Raw genomic sequence first — 17,741 nt, 5'->3', positions numbered from 1 at the left:
TCTACAGGCGCACGTCACGCGTCGAGCAGCGCAGGAAGTCTGCCACCGTCGCTGTTGGACCAGCTAAAGCTTTCGAGGTTCCGATCGGTTCCATTTTTGTTTGGGTTCAAATTAAGGCTCTCGGCGTCGGAGTGTATCGCAGGGTTCGATAAACAAACGCCGAGGATTTCCTTCATCTTTATACAAACACCGACGCGCGTGCAGCAAAGCGAAAGTTAAGGGTCGAGATGAGTGTGGAGGCGTACGGGCCGAGCTCCCAGACCCTCACCTTCCTGGACACCGAAGAAGCGGAGCTGCTCGGGGCGGACACCCAAGGCTCCGAATACGACTTCACCGACTTCACCCTGCCGAGCCAGACGCAAACTCAAGGCCAGACCCAGAGCCAGTTGGACGGGCAGGTTCGGAGCTTTCGGTTTTTCCAGAAGGCATGAGAAAACGCGGTTAAACGCTAGGCGGCTATGCGACCCTGCGCTGCATGCTACCCCGCTATTAGCGCCTCCTAGCTTCACGTTAGCGGGCTAATAGCCTGCGAGCACGTTAACTGCAGTCATAATGTGTCCCCGCAGCCGCAAAACCTTGGTTTTTGGACATTTAAAAGACAACGTGACACGCATGCACAACTTAAATCGCCAGCGACGGGCGATTCGATCAGAAACAACCTGTTAGCTGAGAATTAGCCAACTAGCCTTTCCGCGTTGTGCCTTGTAGCAGCTAGCTGGTGAACGTTAGCAATCGGCTGCTTTAGGAAAGATTATGATTTATTGCAGGTAAACGGTCCCGATGAGGGTCTTCACAACGGTGGCGTGGATGACTCCGTGGCCAAAGCCAGCCAGCTGTTGGCCGAGCTCAACTTTGAGGAGGACGAAGAAGACACGTACTACACCAAAGACCTGCCTGTGCACGCGTGCAGGTACAGTGACAGGAGCCGCACCACGCTGGGATGATGTGTCTGCTGTAGAGCAGCAGTGGAAGTACTGACTTCACAGTCATAGCGGGATCACACAACTTGGCTTGTGTCTGTTTCGCCACATAGTCAGAAATCACCAGTGTTCATTGTGGTGACATTGTATAAACAACTTTTACCGTAACCGCAGTTTACCAGTGAAGTTTACAAGTAGTAGTTTTCAGAATACATCGATAGGTAAAAGGCATTCATTCATGCAGTACTTTTCAATTTTTACTTGCTTTATAAGTGGAAGTATTGTGCAAAGACTACTTCCTCTGTTATTAAAGCACTGCTTTTAGTCTTGTTAAGTCAGGTTCCTGTACCTAGCTAGACTTTCAAAGAATTGCCACATTTACTCAAATTTTCTTTTTTACATGTTTTTTAGCTACTGTGGTATCCATGATCCAGCGTGTGTGGTGTACTGCAATACCAGCAAGAAGTGGTTCTGTAATGGACGTGGCAACACATCTGGCAGGTGTGTGATGAACTCTCAAATGTCTTTACGTAAATGTATCTAAGCAAGTTATAATTGATGATCACTGAACCCCGTGTTCGGTAACCGTTTGGCCTGCCGTTCTTCTCTCACTTTCAGCCACATTGTGAACCACTTGGTGAGAGCGAAATGCAAAGAGGTGACGCTGCATAAAGACGGGCCGCTGGGTGAGACCGTGCTGGAGTGCTACAACTGTGGCTGCCGCAACGTCTTCCTTCTGGGCTTCATTCCGGCCAAGGCTGATTCTGTGGTGGTTCTACTCTGCAGGCAAGTGCTGAAAGGGCCACATACTTCCGTTGTGTTAAGAGCATGCATGAAATCCTTATTTATTGTAAGACTGTCAAGCATAGCATCAGTTCAATATCCAAATCATTCTTTTGCAACAGGAAAGTATTTTGTGAAATTAAGTAGATTCATGAGCTTTTGACATGTTTACACAGAGGAATCCAAAGAGACTCTACAGTCCACCTTAGCTCCAGCTCTAACCTGTTCTAATGTCTGTCCAAAGTCTGTAGTGCTGTTTACACTCCCTGTTCAACGTGGGCTTGTACAAAACACCATCTTTATGTTCACTATAAAACATACTAAACTGACTTGGGGCCATCTGTGCTGACCTTTCCTTAAGTCACCCAAACAGTTCAAAAGGTGAGACAAATGTGTGCCACTGTCCACTGCCAAAAAAACGGGTTACTGTTACATCCCTCTTTGACTGATAAGTGAAGTCCTGCATCACCTCCTCCATTCCAGACTCACTAGATTTGCATAAAAGCAAATTGGGTTTGCAGATAACTCAGTTTGCCCCTACCCATCTCACCTCCTTCACCCGCTTTGGAAGCTGGACATTGGGAGAATGCAGTCCAGCATTTAGTACCCGCTGCTCTCTCAGGGAGCCTGGGTTGAGCAGCCGCATATGTAGTTGGATTCTAGACTTTGTGAATAGTTATGGGTTAATATTCCTCTGAAGTTTGAGAAGCTTGTACATAGAGAGTGGCACACAGTGCAACATCTACAGGTGCACCATTAAGTGTCTTCTCTGGCTGTATCATGTTTAGAGCCAATCATGTGCTCGGCTCATGATGTGTATGTATGTATGTATGAGTATGTGAGACATAAGCTTTTTGCTGTGTGTGTGTGTGTGTGTGTGTGTGTGTGTGTGTGTGTGTGTGTGTGTGTGTGTGTGTGTGTGTGTGTGTGTGTGTGTGTGTGTGTGTGTGTGTGTCCTCAGAGATTGTTTATAGCCACACACTATCAGATATTTAAACTTGTTGTGAAAATGCACAGTGCACACCTACACACACCCCTTGTTGTTCACTGTGTAGGTTTTACGTATTGTACACAGTTAGTCATCTTTTAAAATTCCAAAGCTTTTTGTATTGACGCCCCAGCAGGACAATTTTAACTACCTCCTTGTTTTTCTGTGGACGTGAAGATAAATGTACTTAAACTCCTTCTTGAAGCCCGACAAACCACAGCCCCTAAAGAATCCTTGTAAAAAAGTAGATAGAGTATTTATGTATTTACAAACAAAAGCATGCATGGTCAATTCTGAACAACATAAACATTTATTTTAGCCTTTAAAGTAGCTGTGCTTTTTAATTCTTGACATAACACGACATGTGAGAGATATGAGAGCACATTTTAGTTTGACAAGAAAGATATGGAAAGAAATGGAGCTTTAAGCCTGATACTTACTATACAGAAAGGAGAACCAGCCTCTGATTAAAATCGCATTCATGCTGTCTGTTAAATCTCCACCCCTGCTCCCACCCACTAAAATGCCACTTTGCTGTGTAGTCAGCTATGGAGTGCGGCTGCTGCGTGGGGAAGTCCCCTCTGATGCCAACTAACCTCTAACTACTAATTTTTTTATGTTGGGATTAATTCAACCTCTTCAGTGTTTGTTTCAATATGAATAGCAGCCAAAGCATTTTAATAACTATGAGCTACCTTATGTAAGTCAAACATGGTTTAAGTCTTTCTGGACCATAATTCTTTACGCAGGCAACCGTGTGCCAGCCAGAGTAGCTTGAAAGATATCAACTGGGACAGCTCGCAGTGGCAACCCCTGATCCAGGATCGCTGTTTCCTGTCCTGGTTGGTGAAGATCCCATCAGAACAGGAGCAGCTTCGAGCACGTCAGATCACTGCCCAGCAGATCAACAAGCTGGAGGAGCTTTGGAAGGTATGCTCCTGCGATGCTGGTGGGCCTTATCTCAAGCTGCCCCAGGCTAAAGGCCTGTGACACTGACAGCTGGTATCTACATTAGTTTCAGGAGGCCTCACCTTTCATCTCAGTGATAATATGGGGTCTGTGGTGTAACAGAAGCTTTGACACTTTCCTTCCAGGACAATCCCACAGCCACTTTGGAAGACCTAGAGAAGCCCGGTGTGGACGAGGAACCTCAGCATGTGCTGCTGCGCTACGAGGACGCCTATCAGTACCAGAACATTTTTGGCCCTTTGGTCAAGCTGGAGGCAGACTACGACAAGAAGCTTAAGGAATCCCAGGTACCCTTTTCTTAAGTAGGAGATCACAGTAATGTCCTGCATTATATATGCCTTTTAGCATCATACTTAATTATTTTGTTGTGTTCTCCAAACAAATTTCTTCCTTTTTGCAGACTCAAGACAATATAACCGTGAGGTGGGACCTGGGACTGAATAAAAAGCGGATTGCCTATTTCACACTGCCCAAGACTGATTCAGGTTGCGAGTTTAACTTTGACTCTGTGGTGTAGTTAGAGCCCATCTCCCATCTTTTTTTCTTTAATATGTATGCCATTGGTTCATTCATGTCCTTTTTTTTTTTTTTGTTTGTTTTTAAAATTTTTGTTTGAAAACCTGGTCCCATATATCAAAAGAGGGGGAATAATATGGACACGGCAGTCTTTTTTGTTTGTTCTTATTGCACAATGCAGTATCACCATGATCGATCTCATTGCTGGTCCTCTCATCTACTTTTAACCTGTGCCATTTTTAATTCCAGATATGCGACTGATGCAGGGTGACGAGATCTGTCTGCGATACAAGGGAGACCTGGCGCCAATGTGGAAAGGCATTGGCCACGTCATTAAAGTCCCCGACAGTATCCTTCACATTGTTAGCAGCTAAAGTCAAACATTGCATTACAGCGTCTCTAAGTGTGGCTCACTGCAGTGACATCTCGTACAGTAATGTAGATCGTAACCCCATTCTACGGTGGACAGGCTTATGATAATGCTGAGTTCCTTAACTTGCTGCGCGTAAAGACTATGGGGATGAGATAGCCATTGAATTGCGGAGCAGCGTTGGAGCACCTATAGAAATCCCCCATAACTTCCAGGTGGATTTTGTGTGGAAGTCCACTTCCTTTGACAGGTGGGCAGTTTTAGGTATCACAGGCACATCTAATTTAACACATGGCACCACTCTTACTTTAAAACCCCCTTTTAAAAACATTAACGTAATGAAATGGTTCGACAACGAAGCAGAAGTGTTTGAGTAACATGACATCCCATTTATTGTGTGACCCTTGTGTATGTGTTGCTGCAGAATGCAGAGTGCTCTAAAGACCTTTGCAGTGGATGAGACGTCTGTGTCTGGCTACATTTACCACAAGCTCCTGGGCCACGAGGTGGAGGATGTCACCATCAAGTGCCAGCTGCCAAAACGCTTCACTGCTCAGGGGCTGCCTGACCTCAATCACTCACAGGTCAGTGACTAGACTCAGCCTTAATTACCGGTTATTAGATCCTTAATAACCTTTCCGTGTGACCATGATTATAGTTATGTCAGGAGAAAATATACTGATACGGGTTGGATTATCGTATGCTAATACACAAAGGTACAGCCGTCAGGAGAAGCTTGATAGTAATAATAGGTGAATCATTCTATTTCACTTTAAGTATGAACTTGGGTCTGACTTCAAGAATATCTATACAGAGAACTTCTTCCCAGAATAGATTTTAGATAGATATTTGTCTACAGTTCATCCAAGTTGAATTAAAGTGTTTTCACCTTCGTTTAAAGGTGTATGCTGTGAAAACAGTGCTGCAGAGGCCTCTCAGTCTGATTCAGGGCCCTCCTGGCACTGGCAAGACGGTCACCTCGGCGACCATCGTCTACCACCTGTCCCGACAGGGCAACGGGTAAGGAACGCGTGGTTGTTATATAGATGGTAAAACAACACAAACGCATACGTTTACAGCATTTGCTATTTGCTTAGTGTTTTTACAAAACACACCATCTTTCCTGCAGACCCGTTCTGGTCTGCGCTCCCAGTAACATTGCTGTGGACCAGTTGACTGAGAAGATCGACAAGACCGGCCTGAGGGTAGTCAGGCTGTGCGCCAAGAGCCGAGAGGCCATCGAGTCACCGGTGTCTTTTCTGGCTCTGCACAACCAGATCAGCAACATGGACAGGTCAGTACACAGTAAGGTTACTGCGTAATTGCTGCCTTGTAGCCAATATAATTTAGGTTGTATTGTTTTCTGTAATGGTTGGCCTGGGACCTGCATCACGCTGAACTTTCTGGATTAATGTCTCCAACCCTCTGTAGTAAATGTGGAAAATGATGTCTTTTGGCTGAGTCAGCATATAAATACTGTTTGTGGAGATAATTCCTGCTGTCCGTTAGACTGGCGAAGGCAGTTTGTCCATTCAGGCTTTGATTTATCATTAAGTCGCTTTGCAGTGGAGCCTTCCTTTTTGTGGGAAATCCCAGCAAAAGCTGCACAGCCTATAGGATTTTCAGTTGGGTTAAGCCTGGGTTTCCATTTGTCACTGTGATGTGTGTTTGTGTGCCCAGCATGCCGGAGCTTCAGAAACTGCAGCAGCTGAAGGATGAGACGGGGGAGCTGTCGTCTGCTGATGAGAAGCGCTACAGGGCTTTGAAACGCACAGCTGAGAGGGAGCTACTCATGGTGAGGAGGAAGTGTTCAACTATAATAATTCTAGACTACAAATGTCTTCCTGCTACAGCAGTTGAGTATCAGAAGCTATGAGGTTGCACATAGGATGACTAGAGCCTCTCAGTCATTGGTAGTTTAACAACTGTTAGTAGTTGGTTCGATAACAACGGGACGCTGTCCTGTGTACAACCAATCACCACAGTCGATGTCAAGTGTAAGTGTGTGCTTTTTTTGCTGCTTTATCCTGGTTCTATGTGTAACATAAACATCTCCCTTCCATCCAGAATGCTGACGTCATCTGCTGCACCTGTGTCGGGGCGGGTGATCCTCGTCTGGCTAAGATGCAGTTCCGCTCCATCCTGATTGATGAGAGCACCCAAGCCACTGAGCCCGAGTGTATGGTGCCTGTGGTGTTGGGAGCCAAGCAGGTATACAGCATGTTTAACGGACAACACCTACAGAAATTAGGCTACGACCATGCAGTTCAGTCGCATATGTAACTGTACTAGTCTTGAAAAGGATTCACAGGAACATGTACAACTGCTGCTGTCATCAATTAATCATGATAAATCACATGCTTGGCCAGTTATGATACAATCTCTAATGATACGGTGCAAGATGGATGGTCATCATTGCTCTTTTTAACCCATTTCACGCAGCTCATTCTGGTGGGTGACCACTGCCAGTTGGGCCCTGTGGTGATGTGTAAGAAGGCAGCTAAGGCTGGTCTGTCCCAGTCTCTCTTTGAACGTCTGGTGGTTTTGGGCATCCGGCCGATCCGCCTGCAGGTCCAGTACCGTATGCATCCGGCCCTCAGTGCCTTCCCCTCCAACATCTTCTACGAGGGCTCGCTGCAGAATGGTGTTACTGCAGGTTTGTTGTCCGATTTAATGGAGGGGGTGATTGATTTTCACTGGCTACTGATAAAAAGTGGAAACTCCTCCAAAGACTGACAACATAACAGCATGTGCTGGGTCTCTGCAGCTGACCGCATCAAGAAAGGATTTGACTTCCAGTGGCCACAGCCAGACAAGCCCATGTTCTTCTATGTGACTCAGGGTCAGGAGGAAATCGCCAGTTCAGGAACCTCCTACCTCAACAGGTAACCTTGCACTACTTGTTTTAATTCAGAGGTTCAAACTAGCAACTAGAGGGGTGCTCAATCACACAAACAGAGGCTCATATGGTTACAAATCGCATCTGAATTATAAAATAACAATTTTTAACAATTCCAAAGGACGGAGGCTGCAAATGTAGAGAAGATCACCACTAGGCTGCTAAAAGCTGGAGCCAAACCTGACCAGATCGGCATCATCACACCATACGAGGGTCAGCGGTCCTACTTGGTCCAGTACATGCAGTTCAGCGGCTCCTTGCACACCAAACTCTATCAGGTAACAGACACAGACCTGATACACTAATCCTGGGGCTGCTTATAAACCTCTGTAGCACATCAGATTTGATGAATTGGCTTTAAAATGGAAACGTACAGTAATGTAATGTGATCTTCAGTGTAATGTGATTGTAGTGTTTTATTCCACCTGCTTAGTTAGTAGGTGTAGGTCATATTGTGAGATGTTCAGCCTTTATTTTTGACACTGTCAGAATTTTGGCCCAGACTATGTATGGTCAGATTCAGCGAACTGTTAAAACCACTGTTTCAAACCCCCATCAAAGATCGTGCCATATTTAGTCATGTCATTCCTCTTGGACAGAAGTCAAAACCTGCCTTCTCGCAGAACCAGGCAAACGCTGTTTTGTTTCTCAGTAATTTGACAGAGCCAGAAAGACACTCGATAGAACATTGACAAGAGATGTTCTTCTCGCAGTCTAATTGTGTTACGTCTTGTGTTTTTCCACTTTAGCAAGTGGAAATTGCCAGCGTGGATGCCTTTCAGGGGAGAGAGAAGGACTTCATCATCCTGTCGTGTGTCCGTGCCAATGAGCATCAGGGCATTGGCTTTCTGAACGACCCCCGTCGTCTCAACGTGGCACTGACCAGAGCCAAGTAAAAACATCCCTAATATCTAAAAACGTCTGTCAAATTCAGCCAGTGACTTTTTTTGCGTTCTAGACAGTTAAATTCTGACTCAAACTGAACTGTATCAAACAGACCTTTTACAAACATGCTTGATGGACTGATTTCACTCTAACATTTACTTCTCCTTGATGAGCTTTTGTTTGCTTTGTCTGAAGGTACGGGGTGATCATTGTGGGAAACCCTAAGGCCCTCTCTAAGCAACCGCTGTGGAACAACCTGCTCAACAACTACAAGGAGCAGAAGGTCCTGGTGGAGGGACCTCTGAACAACCTGAGGGAGAGCCTCATGCAGTTCAGCAAGCCACGCAAACTGGTCAACACAATCAATCCTGTGCGTAGAAATTAGACTGTTCAGTTCATGTACTTGATGTTGTTGATTGTTTTAGGCCAAAATGCCGGATGGTGTGTATCTCTTATTTTACTCACTGTGATTTATTTCAGGGAGGTCGTTTTATGAGCACTGCAATGTACGACGCCCGTGAGGCCCTCATTCCTGGCTCTGCCTACGACCGCAGCAGTGCTGGTATTTATTCATCAAGTATCTCCTTCAGTCCAAAAAACGTTCAACTGTTTAAATTTTGTTTGGAATAAAGCATCTTTTTTTTTTTTTTGTTTCAGCTGGACGTCCTTCCAACATGTACTTTCAAACTCATGACCAGATTGGGATGATTGGGGCAGGCCCTGGTCACATGGCTGCCATGAATATCCCAATACCCTTCAACCTGGTGATGCCGCCAATGCCTCCGCCGAGCTTCATGGGTCAAACCAATGGACCTGCTGCAGGTACAGTACAGTGCTGATGTCTGTTATTGCCCTCTCACATCCTTCCGACTTTCATGTACTAACTTTTAAGACAACGTTTTTCCCTCAATCAAGGCCGTGGAGCTATGAAGGGTAAGCCTGGACGTGGTGGAAGGCAAAGGGGCCGTGGCTCTGGGAACCAGGGTGCCAGTCAGGGCAATGGACCAAACAGCCAGGCCAGTCAGGATGGAGCATCCCAGTCCTTCTCACAGGGCCCACTGACACAAGGCTATATCTCCATGAGCCAGCCCTCTCAGATGAGCCAGCCCGGCCTCTCCCAGCCAGAACTCTCCCAGGTAATTCACCTGTGATTGACATCCTATTGGCCATCAGACCTTCACCTTAATGAAAATGCCCTGTCATAGAACAATATCTGAAGATGTTGTTTCTGTCCTAACCTTTTCCAGGACAGCTACCTGGGCGACGAGTTCAAGTCCCAGATCGATGTGGCTTTGTCCCAGGACTCGACTTACCAGGGTGAACGCGCATACCAGCATGGTGGGGTGACTGGACTGTCACAGTACTAAAGCGTGAGTAAGAAATGTTTCTAGCTGTTATGAAGCATGTTGGTTTTTCAGAGGCAAACAGGGGGCTAGTCACTGAAACAAATGTTTGTCAGCATGTCAGGCCTCCTGTATCTTTATTAAATACAGTGAACATAGAGTAATTCTAGTAAACGCTGTTCTTGTGTTGTGCAGGATGCTTGAAGAAGGGAGCTAGGCTTGAGCTGAGCTTAGTTCATCAGCTTTTTAATCTGGGAAATAATAAAAACATAAAATGGATACCTGTTTTCCTCTGCTACAACCGAAGCACCACCGAGTGAAAGCGACGGGATAGCGAAACTAAACCAGTGACCAGAAACGAGAGGGTAGAAGAAGGGCACGAAGAGACGGGCGGGGAGATGGCGGGAGAGGCCGAGTGAACAAGCGAGAGGGGGGAGCAATGCCCGTGCAGAGTGAATGTCGGAAGTAGCGAAGACGGCGGCGTGTGGTCGAGCTGTGGGGGGAGGCGGGAGAGATCTCCGCATCTCTCCTGGGAATCCGAATGAGGCTCAACTCCCAATAGTATAATCCAACCAACCCCCTTTTTCACAAGGCCTCTGGGGAAGAAAAGCGAAGCTCTCGGAGTTGCTTGTCTTCAGATGAGGGTTGCAGCTCTCGGCTCAATTGGAAGTAGGTTTTCTCCAAACCTGGACGGACATGGTTACAGAAAACCTTTGAACGGGCAACACAGTACCCTCCTGCTTCAAGTCGGTTGCTTGCTCAACCTGTACAATGTCCCCAGACTGTTTTAAATTAGGTTTACCATGGGAGGAGAGTGGTACCAACAATCATCCACTGGGCCGGAAAACCTCAGAAGCCTCTGAAAGAAGCAGCAGTCGACACACCCTACGGAAGAGGAAATCAACACATGGTTTCTGTGCTTGATTCTGATTAAAGAGCCTTGAAATGAAATACCTTTTATCTGCCTTGAGAACCACTGGCTGGTAGTTTAGACCACACATCAGTGGTGGAGTGGCACTGGGATTTCAGACGTTTTTTTTTTTTTTTTTTTTTTTCTTCTTTTTTCAAGGCATGAGTCGCGAATCCCACCAGTATCGCGATGATCCTGGGACAGTTTTTCTTCTCTGAAGTACCTTTCTTATCACAGAGCACAAAATTGCAAAAAAGGCATCGAAACTATCAAACGTGACCAGCATTGAATACTCAACTCGGCGTCATTTGATGTTTCAGTGAAGGCTTTTTCCTTGTTTCAATGGTTTTGAAAGCAGGGGCTGCTGTTGGGCCCACTGTGCTTCATGACTGTCTTTTTTTTAAAACTCACTGTATACACATGGGTTGGCAAATGCTTCAATGCTTTGCAATGATTGAATCCTCCGGGGCTAGTGGACTTGCCCATCATACGATTCCCTGCTTGAGGTGAAAGCCACCGAACGATGGGAAAGGAGGATGATGGTCGAAGCTGACGGGCGGTCATGGCAATCAGTCCGCCGCAGGTAAGAAGTGGAAAAGGAAGGTGGCTGGGGAAAAGAGACATACGAGAGTTTGTGCCGCTGGAATCCGAGTCAGGCCATTATCAGGGTAATTAAGGTACAGGGGAACATGGCTTTAGGACGTTCTGTCCCAAATGAGGGCCACGTGTTTGACAGTGTCTTTAACAGCGTATTTGATTTTGTGAATGTTCCTCGCTGCATGCGTAGCCATGCTGACGGCCAGGTTACCCAGCCACGCAGACATCCTACCGTGAAATGTAGTGGATAATCAGAGGTGGACGGTAATTAGAATCAAATTTAAAAACCAGCTTAAGTTGAATGTTCTCCTTTTAGTGTGAATGTGTGTGTGTTTGTGTGAGAAAGAAAGAGATTTTACCCCACTTACACACATGACGTGACAGGAGGTTTAACTGAGCAGTGAATGACGAACCCAAACCCAAATCAGTGCCTATAACCAAACACCTTCAACAGCTGCAGCACAAGCATGAATGTAGTTAAAACCAACCAGCATATATGAAAAGCTTCCAGTCACCAGAGGGCTCCAGAAACCCACTGAAAGGGACTAGTTACATTTTATTTTTTTAACAGAATGCGGCCAGGTGACAGTGAGGTTAGCAGCTGGGTTGTGAGGGAGGGGGAGCCACCTTCCTTCTCTGGAGCGAAACGAAGGCTGGGAGAATTTCTTTCTTTATCCTTCAGTGGACTTGTGACTTGTGCAAAGCTGTTTTGCCTGCATTGTGTGGATCTTAAATCTAGTTCCGTGGAAAACCGTGCAAAGCAGAACCTCGAGTTGATCCAAACGTTGCTTTTGTTAAATGATTTGCTTTGTGCATCTTTTTTTTTTTTAATTTTCTTTAGTTTGGTGTAGTTTGGTTATTTAGGCATTGTGTAATTTCACTAAAAGCTTTGTTCGTAGCAACTTGCTGAGAAGAGGAGAGGGCTGATGAGTTAGCTTTCGTTTAGTTTTGTACTTTCCCCTCTGTCAGACGGAGGGATTGTAGTTTGTAACCTTTCCAGTAAATACGCTTTCTGAACACAGAATGTACTCCACTGTTGTTTCTCACCTGCTCACCGCGGCAGGTATGTGACAATCACGTTGTGAGTAGATGTCGCCATGTTTGATTGACTTTAATTAGTCCATTTGTTTTGACATGTGCAAGCTATCATTTGTGATTAGTTTCACACATTGACTCGATCCCTGGACTCCTAACATGTTATAGCTTTAAAAACCTGCTGCCGTAATATTATTGCGTTGGTGTTTTTCCATCTTCTGAGCCACAATGAATTGCAACATGTGCAGTAACTATTGAAGTGATTCAGTTGTAGATTAAGCATTTGCATCCAAACCCTGAATTCTCTGCATAAACAGATTAATTGAATGAACAACTGTGATGTAAAACCTGTTTGAAACATTGAATCTTTTTTGCAGTGACGTTTCATCACAAGTTGATTCTCTCGTTATATGGACAAAAGTAAAGTCGTCAATTGAGTAGTTATTTTTATGGTATGATTTATTTGCTGACATGGAAAATTACAAGTTATTGCACAGTAATAAAAGTTGTAGTATATACACGTGTGTGCAGTTTTTACACCGTTGCCTCTGCTGCTTTTTTCTTTTGTTGCCTTTTGGCCTGTGATTTCTGCTGACTGTGTTTCTGTTTTTGAATGCTCTCCTGGATTTTCAGTTTGAACCTCTTCTTTTCCTTCCTGATCTTCTCCAGCTCAGCCTTCCTCTTGGCCTCCAAGTCTGGGTCCTGGAAAAGCAGAGAAATAAGATTCTACATACAGTCTAGGTTGTGAAAAATAACTCCCTTTACCAGAAATGATACTTGCCTTTCCCTCTAGAATCAGCTGTTTTCTCTTGTTGATTTCCTTTTTCTCATCAAAGTCTGTGGACTCAAGTTTCTGAAACAGACACCAAATATTTTATTAACAATCCAGGCTCGTGATGAAATCTAGTGGTTGGAAAAATTAAGTTCAACCTTTTTTATTTAATGTATATAACTTAGAATTTATAGTGAATGAAGAAAGGTGCGTCCATACTATTTCACACTTCCTTCTTGTCACGTTGACCTGTGTGAGGATCTTGTGGACTTCTTTCTCCTCCACAGGATATTCTTTTAGTTTGGTCTCTGTAGAAAGGTAAACAGACCTGTGTGTGTAATTAAACCACAATGTCGAATCCACGATAATGTGGATTCGACATTGCTCAAATGCAGTTGACTGTTTATAACCTAGCCACTTACGAGTCTGTCCTTCGATGGAGTGGACCAGATGGATGTCGTACTGCGTCACCAGCGTGATGGACACGCCGTTCCTTCCTACAGAAAGTGATAATTATTTGGTCATGACCAAAGAAATGGCAGGAAAACTCATTAAAAACCCATTAAAAGCCGGCTATACCTGCTCTCGCTGTTCGCCCAACTCTGTGGATGTAGAGCTTGGGAAGCCCGGGTGTATTGTGGTTGATGACGACCTGGACAGTGGGAATATCCAAACCCCTGTGAATTAGAAATGACAAGAGTTAAAAAATATGGCAAAATATAGAAATACTAACAGTTTTATTGAAGGCAGATTCAACTTAAACATGCAAGAAGCAGGGTTGCTCTGTGGAGCGTCTTACCGTGAGGCCACATCTGTTGCGATCAGGATTTTGTAGACGCTGGCCTTGAACTTAGCAAGGTTTGCAAATCGTTGTTTCTGGGGAGGACAAGGAGGAGGCTCATTCAAACTGTTCCCACTTTTCTCTCACAAGCAACGACAAATTTAATGGTCGAACAGATTTTTTTTATTCTCTTGCTACGATTAATGGTTTTCCTCAAAACTATTTAATTCCGTCCTTCCAGACGCCCGGAAGCAGTCAGAGTCCCAGTTAAGGAATCAGGCCTCACCTGCTTCATCATGGAGTGCAGAGAGATCGTTGGAAAGTGAAATTCTCGTAGCATCATAGTAAGGATTTGACAGTTCCTGAGGAAAGACAAATAAAATAGAAAATATTTGCATTAAAATCGCCATTAAAACTGCAGTTGAGCCACTGTCCTGCTCCAGACTATAAAGCTTTCTAGTCATTTTCAGGATTCTTACTTGCATGTGTTGGTAAAAATAATGATGGACCAGTCGTCGTGTTCATCTGTGAAAGTTTGGATCAGGTGGACCAGATAAGCATCTTTCACCTTCTCTGGGGTGAGGATGTACCGCTGGTCCAGCTCCTCCACTGTTCGGGTCCTGTAACAGTATTATGTTTTAGAACATGAGCATAAAGAGATTGATGCTTTTTACTCATCACCCAAAGTAGAAGTAAATCAGGATGTATATGTGTATGTTGTATATGTTTAAGTTGCAGGTTGGTGACTCACTCTGACTTGCTTTCCCAGAAGTACGGTTTGTTCAAGGCAATGTTCTTCAGCTCCTGCAGTGTATCGGTGAGTGTGGCGCTAAAGAGCAGCGTCTGACGCTTAGCTGGTAGAACCCCTAGAATCACCTCCAGGTCTTTGGTGAAGTCAGTACAGCCCTGCTCCAGCAGTCGGTCCGCCTCATCCAAAATCTGACGCAGGAACAAATTTACAACTAAAGAAGTTAGTCTCTACTTACATACTGTAAATTTTTTCTTAAAAAAAAGGTATTTATTATAATATCAGATACCTATATGTAGAATGTCCTGTATATGCTACTAAACTCACCAGGAACTTGATCTTCTTCATGCTGAAGGTGTTGGAGCTGCGGATGTGATCGGCCAGTCGTCCCGGCGTGGCCACCACCACATGTGGCTGGTTGGACAGGTCCAAGGCCTGCGCCACCATGTCTGTCAGCAATCCAGCAGGGACAACATCAGGAATTGGCCTAAATGAACAACAGCCTTTGCTCCAATTTGCTATTGAAAAAAAATCTGTGGATAGTTACCCATTCCGCCAACGATGATGCACTCGCGCAGTCCGAGAGGCTTCCCCAGGACTCTGAACTGCTCGGCGATCTGATAGGCCAGCTCCCTGCATCACCACATTCATTGCTCATTTATTCTGAAGGACCACATTATTTAATTGTTCTGACCATCTCTTATAACACAAGTAAAGACAGCGTATTCCTCCCCCTCACCTGGTTGGAGTGAGCACGAGGCAGAAGATGCCATAAGGATCCTCCGACAGTTTTTGCAGCACTGGCAGCACGAACGCCGCTGTCTTTCCACTTCCGGTCTTGGCACAGCCCATACAGTCCCGACCTGCGTGGGAACAGAAACACACCTGTTATGGATGATCCGGCCCACAGCTGCCAATACACATGTTCGCGTTTGTGGATCACTTTTGTTATCACTTTAACACCAACCAACAGCCGGTCACCACTTAAACAACGGTTTATGGTAGCTAACTTTACGTGAATACATATCCAGTGAAGGGCTACATGACGTTTTGTGAGTCCTGCGACGTTCTAAAGTACACAAGAAGACGTTAACACCGCACAATGGCCGTATGGTGTTAGATTGTCACCCAGAAGGTCTAACACAGCTCGTCTTACCTTCTAGGATCGCTGGCATGCAGTTCTCCTGCACCGGAGTGGCTTTGTTGATCCCCAGCTGTTTACACTGTTTAACCAGCCAGTCTGAGAGACCCAGTGACGAAAAGTCTCCCATTTCTGATTAATGTCACTCGCCGATGCCTGATCGCTACTCGCATGTACTGTGTATGACGAGTAACCCCGTGAATACTCTGTTTTGACTGCGAGTAAAACACCCTCGTGTAAGACTTGTACCGTCGCTGGATAAATACGTCATAATCTGACGTCATCTTGTCGACGGCTCGTTACTGCCCCCTTCCGGTCAAGGGCACCGTCTATCGCTGGGGACATGGGCTTGAAAATACCCCCAAATCAAAGATTTGTTGTGGAACATTTGAAGGGGAAAAGTGACGGAGCTGCCGATTGTCTGACACTGAACCAGAGTTATTGTAGCAGTGTCTGCAACGAACTTCCTGCAGAGCGGAACTGTTCACTTCTGATGATTGATCTGTCTGGATAATACTGATGCCACGTGAAAAAGGGTCCTTCTTTAACCTGTATAAATGAAACTGCTGACATTTGGACAAGGACATTTGTGTTCAACAAGAACATCAGTATTTTGTTCTGGTTCTTGCCTGTTGCATTCAGTTCTACTTTGAGCCACTTGATGGAAATTGACCTAAAGCCTCATCATTCTCAGTCTGATGATGATGAAGTAAGACTGAGTTTCACATCATTAAGAAATCTCTTTACTTTCTCCCTGACAAACGTTTCAAGAGTTTTCATTTTATTGTCTGCTTTCCAATGTCATTAATGGCAGAAAATAGAAATTAAAAAATATTCACACGTAAATATTTTATTACACTTTCTTCAAACCATTTTCACTCTTTTAGAATACAGACCATCGTTATACACTGCAAACTTTTATACCAGCCTGAAAATGTCAGTGAGTTTTATTTGGCAATTATCAGGAGCAGACTAAGTGTGTGGCTCTGCAGCTTTACAGCCCGGATGGATCAAAGCCTTTATGCGGAAACCTTGAGCGTTTATTGGCTCTGTGCGGTTTCTTCATGCTCTGGGTGTCTGTGCTTCCTCTGGCTGAGGTGAATTAACTCAACCTGAACTGAACCTGCAGACAGTTTCAGAGCTGTATAATAATCCACTGGTCATCTTCTGCTTTTAATTAAATACTAAACAGAAATGGTTAAATGTTACAGAACAGTGGTAAAGTGTATGGCTAATAGAAGATAAAGATTTTTTTTATATTTTGAAGCATTCATCACAAAAATGATGCCAGACTGTGGAAGAACACCACATTATGAGATGTCAGTAAAAGAACCAAACATTTGTTTCACATCTCTCAACAAGTGAGTGAACATAAAAGCTTAATATGAGACTGTGACAGTTTTACTGCTTAAGACCAAATAAAACTGTGCACGCGTTTCTCTGTGACAGATTAATTGTCTCAAGCTATTTTTCTGCTCATACCAAGCAAGCTGTGTCATCGGGGAACCACCACCAGTGATGAGTGATTTAGACATGGTTAAAAATGTGTGGGAATAACTTGTCGCCAAGTGTTTGCCTGTTTGTCTCAGCATCCCCAGTGAGTGTGGAGCTCATACTCTGTTTGGCTGGAGAGAGCGAGAGAGACGTCCTCCCCAGGAAGCCCCATCTGTGTGTGCACACCGGGCTGGCAGAGGTGATTAATGCCCCGCATGTTAAAGCCTGCGGCCCGGAGGCTTGGCTCTGTCCAGCCCAGAATGTCCAACTGCGCTGCAAATTGCCTCAGTCTGGCGGAGAAGCCTCTTCCTAAGTGAACGTGATAGTTGCTGAATGTGAGGCGGAGCTCTGACGGTCCCTGCTGCCTCCCTGCAGCACAAAGAAGCAGTCAGCTGCGTCGCTGGAACAGGCCACTGAGCAGCACGATTAGTGCATGGGAGCTGCTCCCATCGCTCTTCCACTACATTTGATGTTCCACTCTCCCCTTCTCATCCTATATTCATGCAAATAAGTGGGTTATTTTCAGTAAGCTCAGACTAAAACACCAAGGCCTGTGTGATTTAATGAGGTGAAGAGGGGCTCTGAGTGGG

At 45.0% G+C, this 17,741-nt stretch overlaps 2 protein-coding genes across 2 annotated transcripts; one reads left to right on the top strand and one right to left on the bottom strand.

The window, feature by feature from the left end:
• The first annotated feature begins 18 nt into the window (after nucleotides 1-18).
• Nucleotides 19-9,932, top strand: LOC114853352 (regulator of nonsense transcripts 1). The gene is made up of 24 exons (XM_029146636.3): nucleotides 19-398; nucleotides 768-910; nucleotides 1,332-1,421; nucleotides 1,539-1,706; nucleotides 3,441-3,621; nucleotides 3,786-3,947; nucleotides 4,061-4,145; nucleotides 4,426-4,524; nucleotides 4,688-4,796; nucleotides 4,971-5,130; nucleotides 5,448-5,566; nucleotides 5,676-5,840; nucleotides 6,227-6,341; nucleotides 6,614-6,757; nucleotides 6,989-7,202; nucleotides 7,314-7,431; nucleotides 7,567-7,723; nucleotides 8,195-8,337; nucleotides 8,526-8,700; nucleotides 8,811-8,892; nucleotides 8,988-9,152; nucleotides 9,246-9,466; nucleotides 9,578-9,700; nucleotides 9,869-9,932. The coding sequence occupies exons 1-23, from the start codon at nucleotides 228-230 to the stop codon at nucleotides 9,695-9,697; spliced, it is 3,306 nt and encodes a 1,101-aa protein (XP_029002469.1). The 5' UTR covers nucleotides 19-227; the 3' UTR covers nucleotides 9,698-9,700; nucleotides 9,869-9,932.
• Nucleotides 9,933-12,656: 2,724 nt separating this feature from the next.
• Nucleotides 12,657-15,929, bottom strand: ddx49 (DEAD (Asp-Glu-Ala-Asp) box polypeptide 49). Its single transcript, XM_029146637.3, has 13 exons — nucleotides 15,673-15,929; nucleotides 15,256-15,379; nucleotides 15,064-15,149; nucleotides 14,844-14,965; nucleotides 14,520-14,707; nucleotides 14,248-14,388; nucleotides 14,055-14,130; nucleotides 13,787-13,863; nucleotides 13,567-13,664; nucleotides 13,410-13,484; nucleotides 13,207-13,295; nucleotides 12,997-13,068; nucleotides 12,657-12,917 (listed from the first exon to the last, which is right to left on the bottom strand). The coding sequence occupies exons 1-13, from the start codon at nucleotides 15,785-15,787 to the stop codon at nucleotides 12,750-12,752; spliced, it is 1,431 nt and encodes a 476-aa protein (XP_029002470.1). The 5' UTR covers nucleotides 15,788-15,929; the 3' UTR covers nucleotides 12,657-12,749.
• Between the last annotated feature and the right edge of the window lie 1,812 nt (nucleotides 15,930-17,741).

Source organism: Betta splendens, chromosome 4 (assembly GCF_900634795.4).
Source record: "Betta splendens chromosome 4, fBetSpl5.4, whole genome shotgun sequence".
Taxonomy (NCBI): domain Eukaryota; kingdom Metazoa; phylum Chordata; class Actinopteri; order Anabantiformes; family Osphronemidae; genus Betta; species Betta splendens.
Note: the sequence above shows the minus strand (reverse complement) of the source record. Positions and strands in the feature narration are given on the sequence as shown.

Bases quoted from the DNA above. Each gene is read 5' to 3' on its own strand.
- LOC114853352 (XM_029146636.3), top strand. From the start codon at position 228: ATGAGTGTGGAGGCGTACGGGCCGAGCTCCCAGACCCTCACCTTCCTG. The intron at 7,203-7,313 runs GTTTGTTGTCCG...GGGTCTCTGCAG, and splicing joins GCAGAATGGTGTTACTGCAG to CTGACCGCATCAAGAAAGGA. The intron at 8,701-8,810 runs GTGCGTAGAAAT...GATTTATTTCAG, and splicing joins TGGTCAACACAATCAATCCT to GGAGGTCGTTTTATGAGCAC.
- ddx49 (XM_029146637.3), bottom strand. From the start codon at position 15,787: ATGGGAGACTTTTCGTCACTGGGTCTCTCAGACTGGCTGGTTAAACAG. The intron at 13,296-13,409 runs GTAAGTGGCTAG...ACCTTTCTACAG, and splicing joins CTCCATCGAAGGACAGACTC to AGACCAAACTAAAAGAATAT. The intron at 13,069-13,206 runs GTATGGACGCAC...TGTCTGTTTCAG, and splicing joins CAAGAAGGAAGTGTGAAATA to AAACTTGAGTCCACAGACTT.